The sequence below is a fragment of the Colias philodice genome, chromosome 23, assembly GCF_061535455.1.
Source record: "Colias philodice isolate Cphi_HAF_F1 chromosome 23, ilColPhil1 Martin Lab GWU primary, whole genome shotgun sequence".
NCBI lineage: Eukaryota > Metazoa > Arthropoda > Insecta > Lepidoptera > Pieridae > Colias > Colias philodice.
In genome coordinates this window covers 6,766,142-6,784,988 of record NC_143108.1, presented here as the reverse complement: position 1 = coordinate 6,784,988, position 18,847 = coordinate 6,766,142, and the positions used below count along the sequence as shown (strand labels likewise).

Genomic DNA, 18,847 nt, shown 5'->3' with positions numbered 1-18,847 from the left:
AACGTTGAATGAGTGATGAACACAGAGCAAGTGTGATGAATATTTTGATCGACAAGCGTGTATTAAAATTTAAAAATTAAAATCATTGATTAAAATGCGGTTATTCGAACATTTCAAATTTATTCCAAATAGGTTTTTTTTTATTTTAAACAGACAATAAATTATTCCGTTCAAAATGCACGGAAATAATATAGACCCAAAATGGATTTAGTCCGGGATGGATTTTTTACTACTGTTAACTACATAGGATATCGTAATGTGTTATAACAAACAGCAATGTGATGTGTACCTATTGTGTGGTGCATGTGGCTGCGCGTATGCTTTTTGCAGATTGTAGTGGAAATGTCAAAACTTATAAGCACGATGTACAATTAAATTTTAAAATGAAGTTTAACGAGTTAAATTTAATAAAAAATTAATTTATTTGTTTTAATTCAGTATTTTATTTGTTTTAAGAGCGTTTATTGTGGAATGATCAATGAATTTTAGTGCAGAATTTTGACGCATTATTGACATTTACGCTTCAGATTGTGAAATGGCAACATTAGAAATTGGAATTTGCTGTCGTGCGTGAAGTTTGTAGCATGTGATGTTTCGTGAAAAGTGTTAATTTTTTAGGAAAAAATAAAGAATTAGTGGATAGTGCTGTGATTAAAAGTGCTAAAAAGATTCTTAAGTGTGCTACTGACGGTGTTTTATGTGCATACTACGGCAAATTACCCATAAAAATATTACATGGATAAAGCCGTCACTTGAGGTTGTTAAGGTTAGTGCTTTTTTCGTCTGTTGTTTTCTTAAAATAGATTTCTGGTCGGGTTGCAATGATATTACAGATTTGTTTGTGTAACGCCTTCATGTGACTTTTCCGATTTTCACGGGACCTTGAACTAGAAACTTATATCAACCATTTTCGTTATCAAGGTTAGGATTGCGCGCATTTTGTGTCACGATATCATTGTTTATTTTTCTTTACATAATGTGTCTTATTTCAGTAAATTAGTGTAACGAAATCCTTTAATCTCTAGTTTTAGTGTTTATCATGTGAATTTAGTGCATAGTTATTGTTTTAAAAGGAAACGGTCAGCGGACCTAACCTTTCAATCGTTGGTGTACTTTTTTGCTGCGGTTTTTGCACTGGTCGAAATCACCGTTATCTGTGTCGAAAGCTGGAGTAATAAAAAGGTTTTAGACCCCGCGGTCACGACTTTAGGTCTTAAATGCATTGTGATCACATGACTTTTAGGTTGTTTTCACATTTTGACAGTTAAATTTTAACTCCTATCTCATACTGACAGTATCGTGATGAAACTGCTGATCACTGATAACTGTATACATTTTATTATTATTAAGAAAAGAAGCCGAAAACATTTAGTGCATACTTTATGTGTGAAACATGCTTAATGATGTCAATTGTTAGTTTTTTTTTCAGTTATAATAATATCATAATTGGACCATGTGTGAGATGCCTTTTGCATGTTATCTTATAGTTGTATGAATTATTTTTGTGATAGATTAAAGCAGTATTTTGATAGTGAATTGGTAATATCCATATATTTATAATAATATCTATAATTATGTTCTATTTGGTCATTTCGTTGCACATTTTGTACCGGTGACAAGTAAACAAATGAGGTATTGCTTATTTACCAGTGATGATTAATTAATTAATGTGATTTAGGGTGAAAAAGGTATATTATATTGTCAAATTTACTACTACTTTGTAGTTAAATGATTAAAAATAAAATATAATCAACTTATTTATAAATTAAAAGATAAACATTATGTGTGACTTGAAATTGACTTCTTTAATCGTCATCGTCAATAAAAAGTGACTTTAAAGCAAAGAGGAATGAAAGGTATAATAATACATTTTCTACATGTAAATAAATAGACTGCACCATGACCTACACAATGCAGAAAACGTTGGAATATATTTTCTAATAAATATTTGTTTCTAATAAAATTTCACATTTTAATAACTAATTAACTAATTGCACAGATTCAAACTATTTTTATATGGATTGTATTTATTTAAATAAAACAATAATGAAATTGTAAATTTAAGAATCATAATTACCTCTTATTTAGTTTTTCTAGACTATAAAATGCAGTTGATCACTTTAAAAAATGATGAAGTAATTTAAATTTGGGTGTTTCAATTTTTTTTATACTTTTTTAATATTTTTTGATATTTTGTCAGCTGATTTTGAAGGGTTATGAATGACATTGTCATTTCTTTTACTTGTTTATTTTTAAATTTCAACCAGTATTTAAAATAAGAGCTAGCGTGCACGAGCAACTTTGTCTCCGCAACTATTTTGTCTCTCCACCCATGGGCTAGTATGAAAGTGCGCGCACGTAGCGACGCAACTCCCCATACAATTGATGGGAGAGACAAAATAGTTGCTGAGACAAAGTTGCTCGTGCGCGCTAGCTCTAAATACCAAGAGACAAATAAATAAATAAAAAAATACTTATTGCTTCAAATGTAATGAAACTTCTTGAACTTGAATTTATAAATTTTCCTCAATTTGTAAACCTTCATAGACTACTTTGTAAAGGTCATATGCATAAACATTTGTTATCTTAAGACCCCAGATTTAATTCCCATTAAAGCATCCATATTTATTTTTATTTTATTTTATTACATCACAGTAATAATACTGCATTAAATTTTTGCTACTGATATAAATAGTGTATACAAATTATTTGCAATGTGTTACGAATCACAATTTTTCGAAAAATTATAATTTTGCGCTAACATACCATATCCTCACCGCACCACCTCAAAGCTAACTATACCTAATAACATTAATTCATTTTCAGATATGGAGTCACATATTTTGAATATGTATCATCAAGCGCGTTATAGAACTATTGGTCATAAAATAATGCGTTCAATGAGCGAATCCCTGTCATCCGAGGGTAGTTGTAACCAAAATAGCCCGGAGTATTCACAGGAGCAAGCGTCGAGCCAATATGAAGAGGAAAGCAATGAGGGCGAATATTGGGACCCCCAAGATAACAATTTATGGAGTCAAAATCAAAAGGTAGCTTTTACAAGTATTTTAACTATAAATATACATATGTAGGTCAAAGTTGTGTGCCTGTGTGTACTATAAATGTAGTGAAAGAACAAGTGATGAAAGTGTAATAACTTTTCAGATAAACATAACACAAAGTCAAGATTCAAGTATAGACGAAGATGAAAACATAGATGTACAGGAAATATCGATTGATGAAAAGACTCAAGACTCTTCAGATCATGAGGTGGAAGCTGACTCTATGGAGGATAACTCACTAGTAGAGGGTGCAGACTATGACGTCATTCAAGTGTTTGCTGTCGATCCAGACTTAGATCTAGAATGTTCTTCAGACGAGGAAGATCAAGAGGAACAATACGAAAATTCAAACGATGATACCATAGATGATGGAGAATATATAAATGTAGAAGACAAACCAAACTATCCCAAACCAGATAATCGTTACCGATACCGTCAGAACTCGGAGGGCAGTATATGTCAAGACAATCTAGGTATAAATTTAGATACGCCAGTAGTTTCAAATGTCGATGAATATTTTATAAAAGAAAATAAAGAGAAGGATATACTGGAAGTCAAAGATGAACCTGTTGTACAAGATGTTGATGAGTATTTCATTAAAAATGTCAAGGAACCCACAATACCAGCTATAGTGGAAGATTTGTTAATACCAACGAAATTACCAAACGATCCTGATTTTCGGATAGCAAAAGTGAATCCTAATGAAGAGGAATTCTTTGCAGATACAAGTGAAAATAAAGTTGTGGAGGAGGAGATTGTTCCTGCAATCATTGAATCTGTAAAAGATATTCCAGTTGATACAAAAGAATTGGAACCAGAAGTCCCACTTAATGAGGCTGATCTTGAAGTACTCCCCAATATTGAGGACTTGAAGAGATATTTATTAGAAGACATACCTTATAATAAATTAAAAAGTGCGCAAAGATCATGCTCTGTACCACACTCGCCAATGCACAACATCTGCCTAGATATAGATGCTAAAACTTGCTTAAGTTTTGAGGATTTGAATCTTGATTTGTCAGACTTGTCCTTTGAGAATGATAAGGATAAATCACACAATAGTTCAAAGAGTGATGATATACCTAGAGCACTGACAGAGGAAGATGTTAATAGTTTCCTAATTACGCCAAACAGTGCAACAACAACATCAACTGTTAATACTGTTAAAGAGGAAGACGATCTGTGTCCTCAAGATATGGAAATAGATAGGCCCATTGAATCAATAATAAGTAGTATTGAACAATCACCTATTTTAAAACCATCAATACCACCGAAAGCTATTACGACGAAACCTCCACGTGTACTCGACTTTTGTATAGAAAAGACGAGTGTCAAAAAGGAAAATGACGTAAAAACCGAAGACGATTTTGTTGACATAGAATCATGCAACGAAACCGTCATACCGGTTCTGGAGGCGAATAATTTAAATTCGCTACTTGAACAGTTTGAAGCAACTGAGAAGTTGAATACTAAGAACAAGACACCAGTTGTAAATGTGAACGAGCAAAAAGTTAAAGCTCCCACCAGTTTAACAAATGGCATGCGCTTACAGGACGCAGGAGTCCAATTGAACAAAAATAAGATGAGACAAATTTTGGTAAGTATCACCTGCATGGCAAGTTACTTTTAAAACGTTAAAGGAACTTGTTATTTTTTCTTTCATTTATTACAGATGCCGTCGACTATTAATTCAACAATTAGACGATCTCCAAGTCCTGTGCATTCTGACCATGACTATTGCTCCACGAAAAAACGGCACAGTCTACCGAATATAAAGGGAGGTCGGAGTTTGTTAAAACCTGAAGTTCTATCAAGTAATAACAGGATACTGAGCTCAAGGCACAGATCCTGTAAAAATAAGAAAATAATATACAACCAGAGTAGTGATGAGGAAGGTGAAAAGCATAATGACATTAAGAAAAATAAACTTGTGAATGTGAGTCGTGCTAGTGACGATGATAGTGACATTAAAAAGAAGACTAGTGCTAAACAGACAATCAAACCAAACCTAAACTATCGTAAAAAAGTATCCCCAGTGCATTTTGGTCTGAATGATAGTGTTGATAATAAAAGTAACGGTTCTGTGATGGTGAAAAGTGCTTCTAAAGCAAGTGATACTGCAAGTAGTCAAAATTCTAATGGTAGCATTAAGTTAACTATTAAAAATAAGTCTGAAGTTATAATTAAAAACTGTGATTCTAAGGACAATCATAAAATAAAAATTATAGAAAAGCATAAATCTAGTAGTGTTAATGAAAAACCAGTTGTAAATAACATTGAAAATGTGGTTACCACAACAAAATTGGTGGAGCAACCAAAAGATATTGTGAAACCTGAACCAGTCATTGTCAAAGTTAAGGAAGAAGAATCCAAGCCGGAGGATTTCTATGCTGCTTTATTTACAGATAAAAAAGACATGCAAATGCCTCAGAATATTCCAGTGAAGTCTGAGAAACGCAGTCACGATGATGATACTAAAATATCACTTAAGGAGCCCTTGAATGTTGTTGTTGAAACTGAGCAGCCACAAAAGAAGAAAAAACTAAATCTCCAAGAGTATAAGTTACGTCGTGGCGCAAGCTCAAACAATAATTCGGCTCAAGTAAGCCCAGAAGCGATATTCCCTGAAATGCCTTGCAACATCAATTTGGATAAAGTTACGAAAGCAGTAATTAGTCAGAAATCTAATAGTGATGAAGCTAATTCTAAGGGTACTGAGAATTCTGAAGGTCCAAAGAAAATTTTCGATCCTATTAGAGAAGCTTCAAGGAAAATTCTGATGAACACCAAAAAACAAAAGGCTGAAGCTATGCGAAAGAGAGATGAGGATATTGTTATGAGTAAAATACCGAAAGTTGAGAATCTTGAACTACAACCTCTGATCAGTGATGCTGAAATGTTGAAAATTGTTGGCATGTCTACAGAGCCCATAATACCGATACCGATAGCAAATGAAATAATTCAAACACCATCAAAAGATTATGATGAAATTATTTTAGTCAGTGTTGGTACCAACACAGATGAAAATATGTTCAAACAAACAGAAATTATACACGAAATTAAACCGCAAAAAACACATTCTCCTCCAAAGGAGAGTAAGGCGACGATTAACTTTAAAATACGAAAATCCGATACAGTTCTCAAACATAACGTTTTCGACCCTGTCAAAGATGAAAGAAATTCAGCTGAAGACAAAATTACAGATATAAAAATAGACGAAGAACGATTCAAAGACATCACGGCTACTTTAAAAAGTGTTGGAAAACAAGTTGATACGAAAATATCGAGCAATTCGCTTTTCGCTAGCATTCAAGATGTCGTAATGAAAAAAGCTCCTACAGTCGTACAAAATAGTACTACCGTGGAACAAAAACATAAGCCTAAATCACCAGTCCATAAACAAGAATTAAAATTTGCAAAACCGACGATTGTGCGTGATTATGACGAAAAAGCTGAACACGGCGAGGACAAAGTTATTTTACATTTGGAAAAGAATAGAAAGAGGCCAGAATCAGCAGCTATTAATATTCAAACAGATTCTACAGTCGAGTTCACTCCACTCACAGTTGAAGTTGTCGATAAACAAGAGGTTAAAGAGCAATCAATATCGCCGCGTAAGAGAAACGACAGTGACATGTCAATGTCGAGCGATGGAAGCCCAGTGAGAAAGCAAGTCGCGGTGAAGCCAGAAGAAACAGTGAAGCACAAAGCTGAGGCGAAACGCGAGAAATCACCGATCAAAGAGACGCGTTCCCGGTCGAAAGACAGACACGAAGTAAAATACAGACGGTCTAGATCGCATTCACGCGGCCACAGACGGAAACGTTCTAGAAGTCGCACCAGATCAAGATCTCGCACAAGGTTCAGGCGCTACAGACGGTCTGACTCGCCGTACCGAAGAAAAAGACGGTCTAGGTCACCATACAGATCTAGGCGGTCTCCCTCCATCCGCAGAGATTACCGTTCTAACCGCTCTCGCTCAAGATCTAGGTATGCTGAAACTAAATCTAAAAGCCCAATTAAAAAGAAGCCTAGTCCGCAAAAATTTGCCGAAAAGAAAATGACGAAATCGTTAACGCCGCCGATAAGAAAACCGACAGTGTCTGAAAGTTCTGACACGTCCACTTCTTCAAGGTAAAAATAAGACTTACGTGTTTGGGTGGCGGCTTTACGAATTTGGAATGTTGTTCTAACAGAATACAGTCGATTTTGCTATTTGCTTTGCTATGCCAAATAGCATAGGTAGAACCTAAATAGTAGGTAACTAACTAGCCATTACATTTATAATTGACCAATCATAATGCACGAATTTGTCGTAAGCATATAATAACCAATCATTGTAAGGCGGTAGTGTCGCCAATATTTTTCATTAACCCAGATGTTACTGAAACAATTTTTGTTATCATATTAAGGTGAAATTTACATATTGTGTCCATATTGCAAAAAGTTTAACTGGAAAAATAGTATAAAAATTTTATCTATCGTGGAAATCTCGGAAAATGGTGTCCTTTTAAAAGGACGGTAGTAATATGTACTACTAAGTAGGTAGACTATGATATTAAAATGACAACATATATTTCACATATATTTACGTAGCAATATGAAAATTTTCAAAACATAATTTAGGATGCAAGGTTAGATACATTTAGGACAATAGAAATTGGCTTTCTTGTGACATTCGATACACCGAAGCTGCTTGTCTCTGTACCTAATGATGTGATCTTTTCCATCAAATCCAGAGGTTTCACGGAAACTCTAGCACCTTTACGTTCCTCATTCTTATATGTTTCGAGCAAAGTAGTTCCAACACTTCTACGAATGTGGAGATAATCATAATGGCCACCTTTTACTTATATATTTGCCAAGAATTACGTATTGCCATATCTAGTCCATGACAAGTCAAAGAAAAATACCACTTCTTGCCTCTGATAGATGTCTTATACAAACCGATGCTCTGATCGGATCTGTCCACCCCTCCCATTATCTCGTACTTTTTTTACGACAAGTATATTTTTCTTCTGTTGTTGTGAAAATCTTTCTTTACCGTAGACACAGGCTGAATCGTATCAAAGTTTGATGCAACAGTCACAACACTGTTATCATTCCATTTGCAAAATAAATTTGTTCTGCTCTGGTCGATTGATGCTTGAATGTACCTCGTGGTGTCTTTTTCAATTCTCAAAGGCAGCAGGCAAAGGGCATTTCGCGACGTGATTTTCACGTACTGTGCTAGTAGCCTTTATTCCTCGTACTCGAAGTTCATCAATGAGATGAATGGACGTAAAAAAGTTGGCAAAAAATAAATGGAACGCAGCTTTACCCTATATTTGTCGCAGTACATCGGCATACTGTAATACAACGCTTGCACCCAATCCCAGAGGCTTTTGGTATTTGTTATGATTACCAACATCATTCGATTGTCCTTGGTATGGATCACACCAAACTATGCAACCTAACCGTGTCGCTCCGATCAAAATTCATACCCCCATCTTATCGTTTTCCCTCTTATGAATTGCTTACATGGATGGCCGCCATAGTAGGGCACCTTGGCTTCGCCGATGATGTGATGCTCTTCAAAGAGTGCATGCGCAAAAAGTACTTTGTAGTAGTACATATTACTACTGGCCTTTTAAAAGAACGGCAATTAAAACTGCATAAATATCACAAATAAAATGTAATCTAATAGTAGGTAATATATATTTCTGATAAAACACGTTTCAAATTACGTGTATTTAAAATAAATCAAGTAATTTGTTGCAATTTATTGATAATACATTTAACTTGATTTATCAATGGAAAATGGCAGAAATTCTAAAATAATTTAAAAATATACCACTGTTATAAAACGACACAACACTTTAATTTTCCAATTCCTACAATCGTGAGGTGCCAAATGAATATAAACATTTTTTTCAAAAATGCCCTCATTGTTAATAATAATTTTATTTATGGTGCGTCCTTTTAAAAGAACGATAGTAACAACTGGGTTAAAGCCTGATATTAGTATGTCATTACAGGTTAAAAATAACGGTAAGTTATTATAATATCATTGAGATTATTTCATAAAATTAAATTGTTTGTTTTCATTTGTATAAAAGTTAAATTAAATTATTAAAATGATGTTCTCTTTATAGTTCGTCTTCAGGCTCAAGTTCGAGTGCGTCTTCATCTAAGTCTCGAAGATCGTCAAGCACTTTCAGAAGAAATGATTCCAGGAAGAAAACCTATAGGAAATCGTTCAGCTCTGAAGATAGGTGAGTTCTATTTATTATATCATACTGTAAGTTGTTAAAATAAATTTTTACGACCCTAAATTATTAGGAACTAGCGGTCCGCCCCGGCTTCGCCCGTGGTAGCCTATGTCCTTTCTCGGGTATCAAAATATCTCCATACCAAATTTCATGCAAATTGGTTCAGTAGTTTAGGCGTGATTGAGTAACAGACAGACAGACTTACTTTCGCATTAATTATTAGTATGGATTATGTAAGTATGTAAGTATTTAATTGACAAGGGGCGTTACCATGATACGTCAAAGCAGTATTAATTCCAGTATGTAAAAATGACAGAGCTTGATGGTGATCTTGCGCCATTACTTTTCCACACTGGAAATAAAACTGCTTTAAGACATCATTGTCTGTCTACACATGAATCCTCAGGTATTGCACCTATAAATTTTCTTTCAAATGAATGAAACTGATACATATACTATGTTTGTTTTCTTTTCCTCAATTTACAGCAATGAAAACCGTATGTAAAATCGTATAAACGACTTATATATAGAAATAGCTCACTAGCACAAGCTAGTATAGAATTTTATTCCATGTTTTTTAATAAAAGAAACATTTTTACTTTTCAGAGAGAGCAACACACCTGTGGAAGAGAGACGGATAGTGTTCGTGGGAAGGTTAGAGCAGGACATAACGAAGTCGTCGTTGCGGAGTCAATTCTCCAAATTCGGCCCGGTCACTGAAGTCAGGCTGCATAGTAAGGAGGATGGGTGAGTGAAAAAATATCTCTTTACTTTTAAAATATATTTTTGTAATAACGATTTTATTTCCATCTCTTCCGTAATTATGATAATAAAATTGGCTCTTGCAACTGCCACACCACATTGTTTTCAATTCCATTGAAATATGAAGTTAAATTTCCGTGTTTTACATAAACACTACTCAAATATAACTATGGAAGCTAATAAAAGCTCAACCTAGCTTTTATATAAGACTTTAACTCATGAGAATAAAGTTGAATATTCTATCACTGCTAAAGTAGAATTATTCATGTATTCATGTGCTTTGTAAATTTGTCCTTAAGTCTTTGAAATAAGGTTGAATTTATTCCATGACAATTCACAATCATTAGTACTCTGTAAATCCGACTTTCATTCATAACAATAAGGTTGAATATACCATCACAATTCCCAACCCTTCTTACTTTGTAAAACAGTCCTTAAATCCTGGAAATAAGGTTGAATATCCCATCAAACGTTACCATGCTGTGTAAATTTGACTCTATAATAGTAAGTGCTTTGTAAATTCGTCCTTAATTACCTGTAATAAGGTCCATTTTATCGTAGTTCGCGCTACGGTTTCGTCACATACCAGCGGCCGCGCGACGCGTGGTCCGCGGTGGAGGCGGCGGCCACTTTCCCGCAGTACGACGTCGGCTTCGGTGGCCGGCGGGCGTTTTGTAGACAGAGCTATGCGGATTTGGGTAATTATTTGTTTCTTATTTCATGTAATTTTGTAAAATTATTAGCTGATATTTGTTACTCTGTTAAGGTTATTGAATTTTTTTTTTATTATTCACATAAATTGTGTTTAATTCATGGAATAGTAACATAGGCAGTTGGATTATATTAAAATTTGATAAAAGATTTTTTTTACAATAAAGTTAACCTATAATTAAAATTTATTATCACATTTATTTACATACGAATGAACTGTATGTTCAAAAACATTTAATTTACATGTTTGTTTTAATATTGTAATTAAAACATCTATAATTTGTAATTATATTCTAGCAAATAAATATAATTTGAATTTGAAAAAATCTTCATATACATTTTATAAAAGTGCTTTGCTTAAAATCATTAAAATCTAACACACATTACGCTACATATAATTAAATCCATTACTAATACAAAACATTATAAAAACAGATGGTCTCGAAGCGAAATACACGGAGAGCGCTTTCCACGGCCAAGCCGCCATACCGCCTCGACGCAACGACGACATGTCGTTCGAGCAAATGTTGCTAGATATAAAGAAGAAACTCAACAAGCGCAAAGGAGACAAACGCCCAGAGGACAGCGCTTGACGATCGCTGCCTTACGTTCTGAAATCGGCCGCAAACGCCCTGTATCTGCTCGTGATGATGACGTTTTGAACTGTCAAACTTGACAGCTCGCGCGGAACGTTCGAAGTTTTTTTTTTCGGTTAAGGCAATGAGCGGAGACTGCCAGTGTCAAGTTTAAAAATACCTAAGTTCGAATTGTTCGTTCGCGCCTTTCTCTTGTTGTTGGCGCGGTAATCTGACAGTTGGAATAGTGACGTCAGTGATATGTCACTGTGGCGTGTCAAATTTGACAGATCGAATACCACGTGGTTCTAGCTGTTCATACGTGACGTGTCAAATTTGACATATCAAATGTCACGATGTGTCAAGTTTGACAGCTAATCTGTCAGTTGGCGCGCTTTTCCCACGTTGTGCAATCGAAAAGACATTGTTTTTATTTTGCTCACGATGTACCTACTTAGATGAATTGTAACTTACATTTTTTGCGACTGTGTAGGTAATTTAAATTGTTTTTTTTTGTTTTCCTTGTAAATATGTCGTTTCGTTTACGTAGCTTTCATTAACACTACCTCTTATTTCTAAAGTACATACATTTGTAAATAATTTAGTTCAGTAAATTTCGAGACAGTATACAATTATGGTTGTTCGACTGTTTTTTTAACCAAATCGCTAAATCTGTCTTAATTTTAAAGAGGCTTGTAAGTTAAAATGCATATATTTTGTACGAAATACGCTTTGTAAATATAATTTGCAAAATATATTATATGAAATCCATCCATCGTTAGTTGTTGTAAATCGACGTTTTCTAAAATCTTGTATGTAATGTTACCATCGTCTTAAGCATATTCTGACAGCCAAGTTTAATCGATTGACATTTTATATTATTAAGGGCCGATTTTTCAATGCTTTGATAAAACTTATTCGTCGAATAATGTATAAAACTACCATTTTAAAAACGTAGTCTAATTGCCCGTATTTGACAGTTTACGTGACATTTTAATATTATCGTGTAATACTTTATTGGACGGATAAGTTTTATCCAAGCATTGAAACATTGGCCCTAAAAGTTAAAAAAATGTTCATATGTAAGTTGTGTATTTCGTCATTACTTTGCCTGAATCGTATATATATGTATTTTTAATCTATGGCTGCAAATCAAACTAATTTTTTTAACTCATCATCATATTATTTTACATGAATCCATTTTTCTAGCTTTATTGCACTAGACTAGATAGTAAACTAAAAAATCAAGACTTATTAGGTTTTTTTGCGGACTGTACTGTAGGCAAAAAAGGTTTTATATTTGTGAAATTATTTACAAATCGCTTTTAAATAATGCTAAGCAGTTAAACTATATGCTTCCAGTTTTTGCCTGTGCCAAATTTTCTGTTCCTATATAGCGACTGATAATAATGGGTAGTTATAAATATAGTTCGTGCCGTTAAAAATGGCAATAGTGTATTCAGTTTATATTTAATTGAATATTGACACGTATCATAACACAACTTCACTATTTGCATGTACTGCAATGTACTATTAAAATAACTACAATTATATAGGAAACAATATAAATTGAGATTGATGGAATTTAAACTTTTTCTCTATTTATATAAGATGTGAAAAGTAAATTATAATGTTGAATGTTGTAAAAAATCTAAATTTAATTAAAAAAGAAGTTAAATCACTTCAAAACTATGGTAAACAATATGTGGTACGATTTTTAATTTGATGTGGATAAATAATTATAAGCAAATGTGTCAAAATTTTAGAGCTTTCATTAATGAGATTTTAAAATTTATTCGTTTCGTTATATATAAATCGTAAATTACTTGAATCAAATCATTCAGATTTAGAAAATCTAAAAAAATACATATAAAAATATTTTTCTAAAAAAAAAGTGACACGAAACATTGCAAGCTACAAGGCAATATTTATTTGCACAATTTTGCTTGATAGGCTTTCAAATAGTGACGTCATGAGTCATTCACATGTCAAGTAGTGTCATACAAATTAAAAAAAGCGTGTGCCGAGCACACGTGTCAGAAGTGAAACTTCTTTGGTAAGATTCTAAAATACCAAAATCGTCGCAGCATCCATGACGTGACGGTATTACCATGACGCGACCTTGAAATTTTACTCTTAAAGAAGTTTCACTACATTGAACTGCACGCCTCATAATGCTACTTTGATGAATATGAATTTAAATAGATTTGATTAAATCAGCTTTTTTTATATTAACAATTAAAATTTGATAAAACACTATATTTTATAAAATAGTGATGCTCATACAATGGGATATCATGACATTTGAAAGAAGCTTATCACGGTACCACGATAGTTATAAAGTTAGGGAAAAACACATTTAGGTATTATTACTACGTATAGAGAGGACACCACGAACAAAATCTGTGTGTGTAGATATTCTGCCTCTTGTTACTTATCTTTAAAACCAATCAATGCAACAAAAAATATTGTTTATCTTATTAAAAAAATATGTATAAACTTATCAATTAAAATCAATCAATGTAACTAACTCTAACTCGTGTTACAAAAAGTGTTGTAGCGATGTCCTCTCTAGTACGTAGTACATAGTAACTCAATGGAAAAACATTGATTTTAATTTCAATACACATTTTCTTTGAGATTTTGGTAATAGTATCATATTATGGTGATCTAATATAATAAAAAAGCTTTTGTTTTTTTGACCATAAGTCAATAAAATATTCAAATAAGCACTAATGTGCAAACCTTTAGCCCTAAAATCAACAATATTATTATAACGGTCTTACTAATAAAATGTTACCCATTCGCTTTGCAATGGATTAGTTATTGCAATAACCTGTCTTGTTTTTATGATTGACGTTTCATGTGAGCAAGAGCAGGACACAGCTATGGTAGAAAATGGTAGAAATTTATCCATTGTTCAACTTTTTATTAGTAAGGCCGTAAGTAAAAATGTGTAGATAGGTTACAAACACAACATTCGATCTTCAAACACGGCACACTAAAGCTGGGTATCGACTTCGCGCTCCTGGCGCGCGCGCCATGAATGACCGCGCCGAGAGTGCGTTCCGCGGAGCGCGTTCCAAATAATTGAAGTATATCAACTAAGCGCGCCTGGCGCGCGTGGCAACTGTTCCAGTGTTTGACCGTTCATCATGGAAGCTAGTCGTGTACGAGCAGCAGCAGCATTTTTTTCTTTAAATCCGGCACAGGGACTCCCATTTCACTACTGATTTCTCTCCAACCAATAAATCGCTCAGAGAAGATCTCTAAGCGATTTATTATGATACGAAGAAATTTTACTGTTCCACAAAACTTCTTTCGTACCATATAGCTGAATTAATTTACGGCAACTTTGGTTATCCATAATAATTATTACTCGGAGCGCAACAAACACAAAAAATACGACAAACCCGTCTCCATTGGCGCGCGCGCCACGTTTGATGCGCGGTAATAAACCGACACCCGACGGAACGGACCGCTCCGCGTTCGACCGCTCCAACGAACATTTTGGCGCGCGTTCCAAACTGGTATCCATTTCACGCGGCTGGAGCGCGCGCCAATGTTCGACCTCTTGGAGCGCGAAGTCGATACCCACCTTAACGCACACACGATTAGATGTCAAAGAGAGATGGCATGATTAACTATCGTGAAAAAGAGAACTGAAGTAAATTGTGGCTAATTATAATCTACACCTTTTTACTTATTATATCATTTAAAATGATGTGAAAGAAGTTTTATTTTAAGCACTTAGGTCTGTTTTAGGTAACTATAACCTAGTCAATGCTACGAACGATTTTTTTCGTTGTGTTCATATTTATTATTTCGTTTAGTGTATCATTTTAGTTACATTTATTATCTGTGCCAATGAGAACAAAATTAAAAGCGGGACTAAAAAAATGTTTTTTTTTTTTTATATTTACGAATGAGACAGCATGCTATCTATTTGAGATAGCATAAACGAAGCCTTTTAAATTTGTTCTTAATTGGCGCGGGTTCTAGCATTTAATTCTGACAGATTATAAATGTAATTCTGGCAGCTTTTTTTCATCTTCCATTTTCAAATATTTCCTTCGATACGCACAATTTAAACATTTATTACAGCGCCCTCTTTTGGTGAAAAAACTACGTCATTTATTAGATTTTTTGCATATTGGTATTGCCACTGAAAACGAGCTTCGTAGGATAAAATGTAAAAAAAAAATATTAAAAAATTATGTTTTGGCTGTTCTAGAATTATGTTAAGCTTATGAATACTCTCTAGCTAAAAGTGTATATTTTCTTTATTGTATAGTTATGTTAAGATTTGTTTATATACGAAACAATTTGCAGTAGTTGTAAATGTAAAGAACTAATGTTTTTACCTTTTATTTGCCGTTTCTTTCAAAGCGATTTTCTTTCAAATTATACAAAAAAATCTAAAAAGACGGAAAATATTGAAAAGTCAATTGCCGCTTGATATAATCACCTTATTATAAGTTAGTTATGAAGTTATAGGAATTGAATATGAACGAATTAAGTGTAAATAAAAGAATGTATTTACGCATAGAAGTACTCGTGTACATTTGAAAGTCCAATTTTATGATTTAATAGGTTTTAGTACATTGTAATTAACATAGACGCAGTGAGAATGTTTTATACGTAATGTTGTTGAGAATAAAGTATTTTGAACAATTTGTTTTGTTTTATTTACATATATGCCTTTCTATTTATTTCATATACCTACTTAATCGATACTTATCTGTACTAATGTGGTACTAATATTATAAAGCTGAATAGAACAACTGATACGATTTGAAAAATTAAATTGTGTTAGATAGCCCATTTATCGAGGAAAGCTATAATAATATCATCACGCTACGACCAACAGAAGCGGTGCCACGGGTGAAATCGCGAAGCGCAGCTAGTAATTAATATGATCTAAAGTGGCGTTAGCTACTACTATCACAGACTATATAATAACAATATACTACATATACAACTATGTATTAAGAATTCTGTGTCTAAAGGTAAATAGTCCATGATGATATCAAATATTTTAGATAGGCAAGATTATTTGTTTGGTAAATAAGTTCTGAAACTATTTGACCGATTATGAATAGTATATTAACATGTCTGGTTCACTACATACAAAAGACGATTAATGCCATCCGTCTACCAATAGATGCCGCTAAGTGTATCATTTTAACCAGCAAAAAATAAAATTAGATTTAATTGCAATTTCATTGCTTTTTATAATTTTTTACATACTTTTGTAAATGGAACCTACCTATTTAATTTAATTTTCACTCGATTTCAACTAATTTTACAGAAAAGTTTATATTCAAAACAACGCCATCTCATGAAACTACTATAAACAAGTTATTCTCCTCCGATTTGACGATGCTAAACGAATACTAGATGGCACTACAGACGTTTTTACGTTACTTTTCACGTTTTTAACACAGACTAATAATAATATCACAGACCACAGACTAATAATAATATACTACGTTTTTAATACATAACCTCATTGCCTTTGCAGTACCTATAAAAAATATTGTAAATGGGTTAAAGCCGTTATTAATTATTACTAACTGCGTTCCTGTAGCGGCTTATATTAGGTAGGTACCTAGTGTATTGATCGTTTTCATACGAAAAATGAATTGTCGGAAAACTTGCGAGATTGTGTGAATATTTGATTGCAAGATCTCATTACAAAATAATATACATAATACAACCTATACTTAAACCGTAGTACTATGCGTGCCAAATAAGAATAGGACTGTCAAGACGCCATATTGTTCAGTAATACGCGCTAACTTCATTACCAAAGCGTATGGTGTGCAAAAAAATCAATAAAGAAATTATATTCAGTTTAAATATTTAATGTACGCTTTGTTGGTATTTCTAATACATTTCACGCCAAATTTATTATGAATGAGTAGGATTTGAAAATAAAAGCACGTATATAAAAAAAAACATATATATTATTTCAGTTTTTATCAATCGGATAATATTTCCTCTACACCACTTAACACAGCGTCATCGTCGTCGTATTCTGAATCTTCATTGCTGTCGCTGTCACTGCTATCTCCGCATTAACTATGAAAATGTTAACTTTTTATGAATACTATTTCCATACCTGTATAATTAATTTATCCATAATCCATCAGTGAAATTCAATAAATAGTATTTTTTAATGAATATAACGATTATACAATAATTAAATATAATCATGAACAATAAAAAATAATTATATGAAAATTCTTTTTCGCACATTTTTTTGCTGGCAGTACTAATTTGATAGTTTTCGTGTGAAGTTGGCAGCAAGCGCGGTCCTATTCTTAGTTGGCACGCATAGTAAGTATATTATTTCTAGTCACATTTAATTATAAGTATATAAATTATAAATAAATATTAAAGGACAATATTACACAAATCGACCTAGTCCCACAGTAATCTCAATTAAGGCTTATGTTGTGGGTACTAGACGACGATAAATATAATTTAATATTTTATAAATACATATATAGATAACACCCAGACCCAAAAACAAATAATCAAGTTCATCACACAAATATTTGCCCTGACCGGGGATCGAACCCGGGACCGTCAGCACAGTAGGCAGTTACTTTACCTCTGCGCCAACCGCGTCGTTAAGAATATCAAGAAATCATCATAATGATAATAAATCGAAACTAAAATTAAATACCTACCTACGTCATCTTGTTTTATTTTCTAAATAATCCTATCAGATCTAGGGGCACGGCAGTGCCCCCGCCAAGTCGAGCAAAAAAAAAGCGGCACGGCCGTTTACCTTTATATGAAGTATGAACCAAAAAGTTTTGAGATTTAAACCGTAGAAAAGGTTTTGAATGATCCTTTGCTTTTTTTTCTTTATGCGCCTAAAATTAAATATTTCGACATCGATTCCCATAAGAATGAAGTATTTTCCCGTTATAAAAAGTAGCCTATGTTCATCAGGTAGGTATAATCACAGACTAATAATAATATACTACGTATACAAGTATAATTTTTGCTTCGAATGGTGAAATAATTTTTCAAATCAATCCAGTAGTTTCGGATCCTATTCAATACAAACAAACAAACAATCAAATCATTTCTGTTTTGTAGATAAATACGAAAGTTACTCCGTCATAGTAGGACAAAATAGAAAATAGTGGGACCACGAGAAAATAGGTATTCCCGCACGCGTCTGAACCGATTTTGACGGAAATTTCGATATACATACACGGTACATACCTACGTTGAAAAAGGACATCTCAATTTTGTTGCATAAATAGGATTCAAGGTGTAGGAACAGGGATTAAATAAGGCACACGGTTGAAGCCGTAGAATGAAAGTTGGTAATTTATAAGATTAATTTATTGTAAAATAAACTACTTCATTTTACTTAAACATAAGTACCTATTCTATTTATCATTCATTGACTTATCATAAACTTTTGAGTCTAGTTAGGTACTAGTACCTATTATGTGAAAAT

At 33.3% G+C, this 18,847-nt stretch overlaps 1 protein-coding gene and 1 long non-coding RNA gene across 2 annotated transcripts in view; both read left to right on the top strand.

The window, feature by feature from the left end:
* Positions 1 to 18,847, top strand: part of LOC149478108 (uncharacterized) — a 175,099-nt gene that overhangs the window by 17,557 nt on the left and 138,695 nt on the right. The window lies entirely within an intron of this gene.
* On the top strand, positions 569 to 13,799 carry srl (PGC-1 family member spargel). Its single transcript, XM_089709848.1, has 8 exons — positions 569 to 766; positions 2,827 to 3,050; positions 3,166 to 4,659; positions 4,735 to 7,196; positions 9,197 to 9,316; positions 9,920 to 10,060; positions 10,637 to 10,773; positions 11,222 to 13,799. Exons 2-8 carry the CDS (start codon positions 2,829 to 2,831, stop codon positions 11,377 to 11,379), a joined length of 4,734 nt encoding a protein of 1,577 aa, XP_089565974.1. The 5' UTR covers positions 569 to 766; positions 2,827 to 2,828; the 3' UTR covers positions 11,380 to 13,799.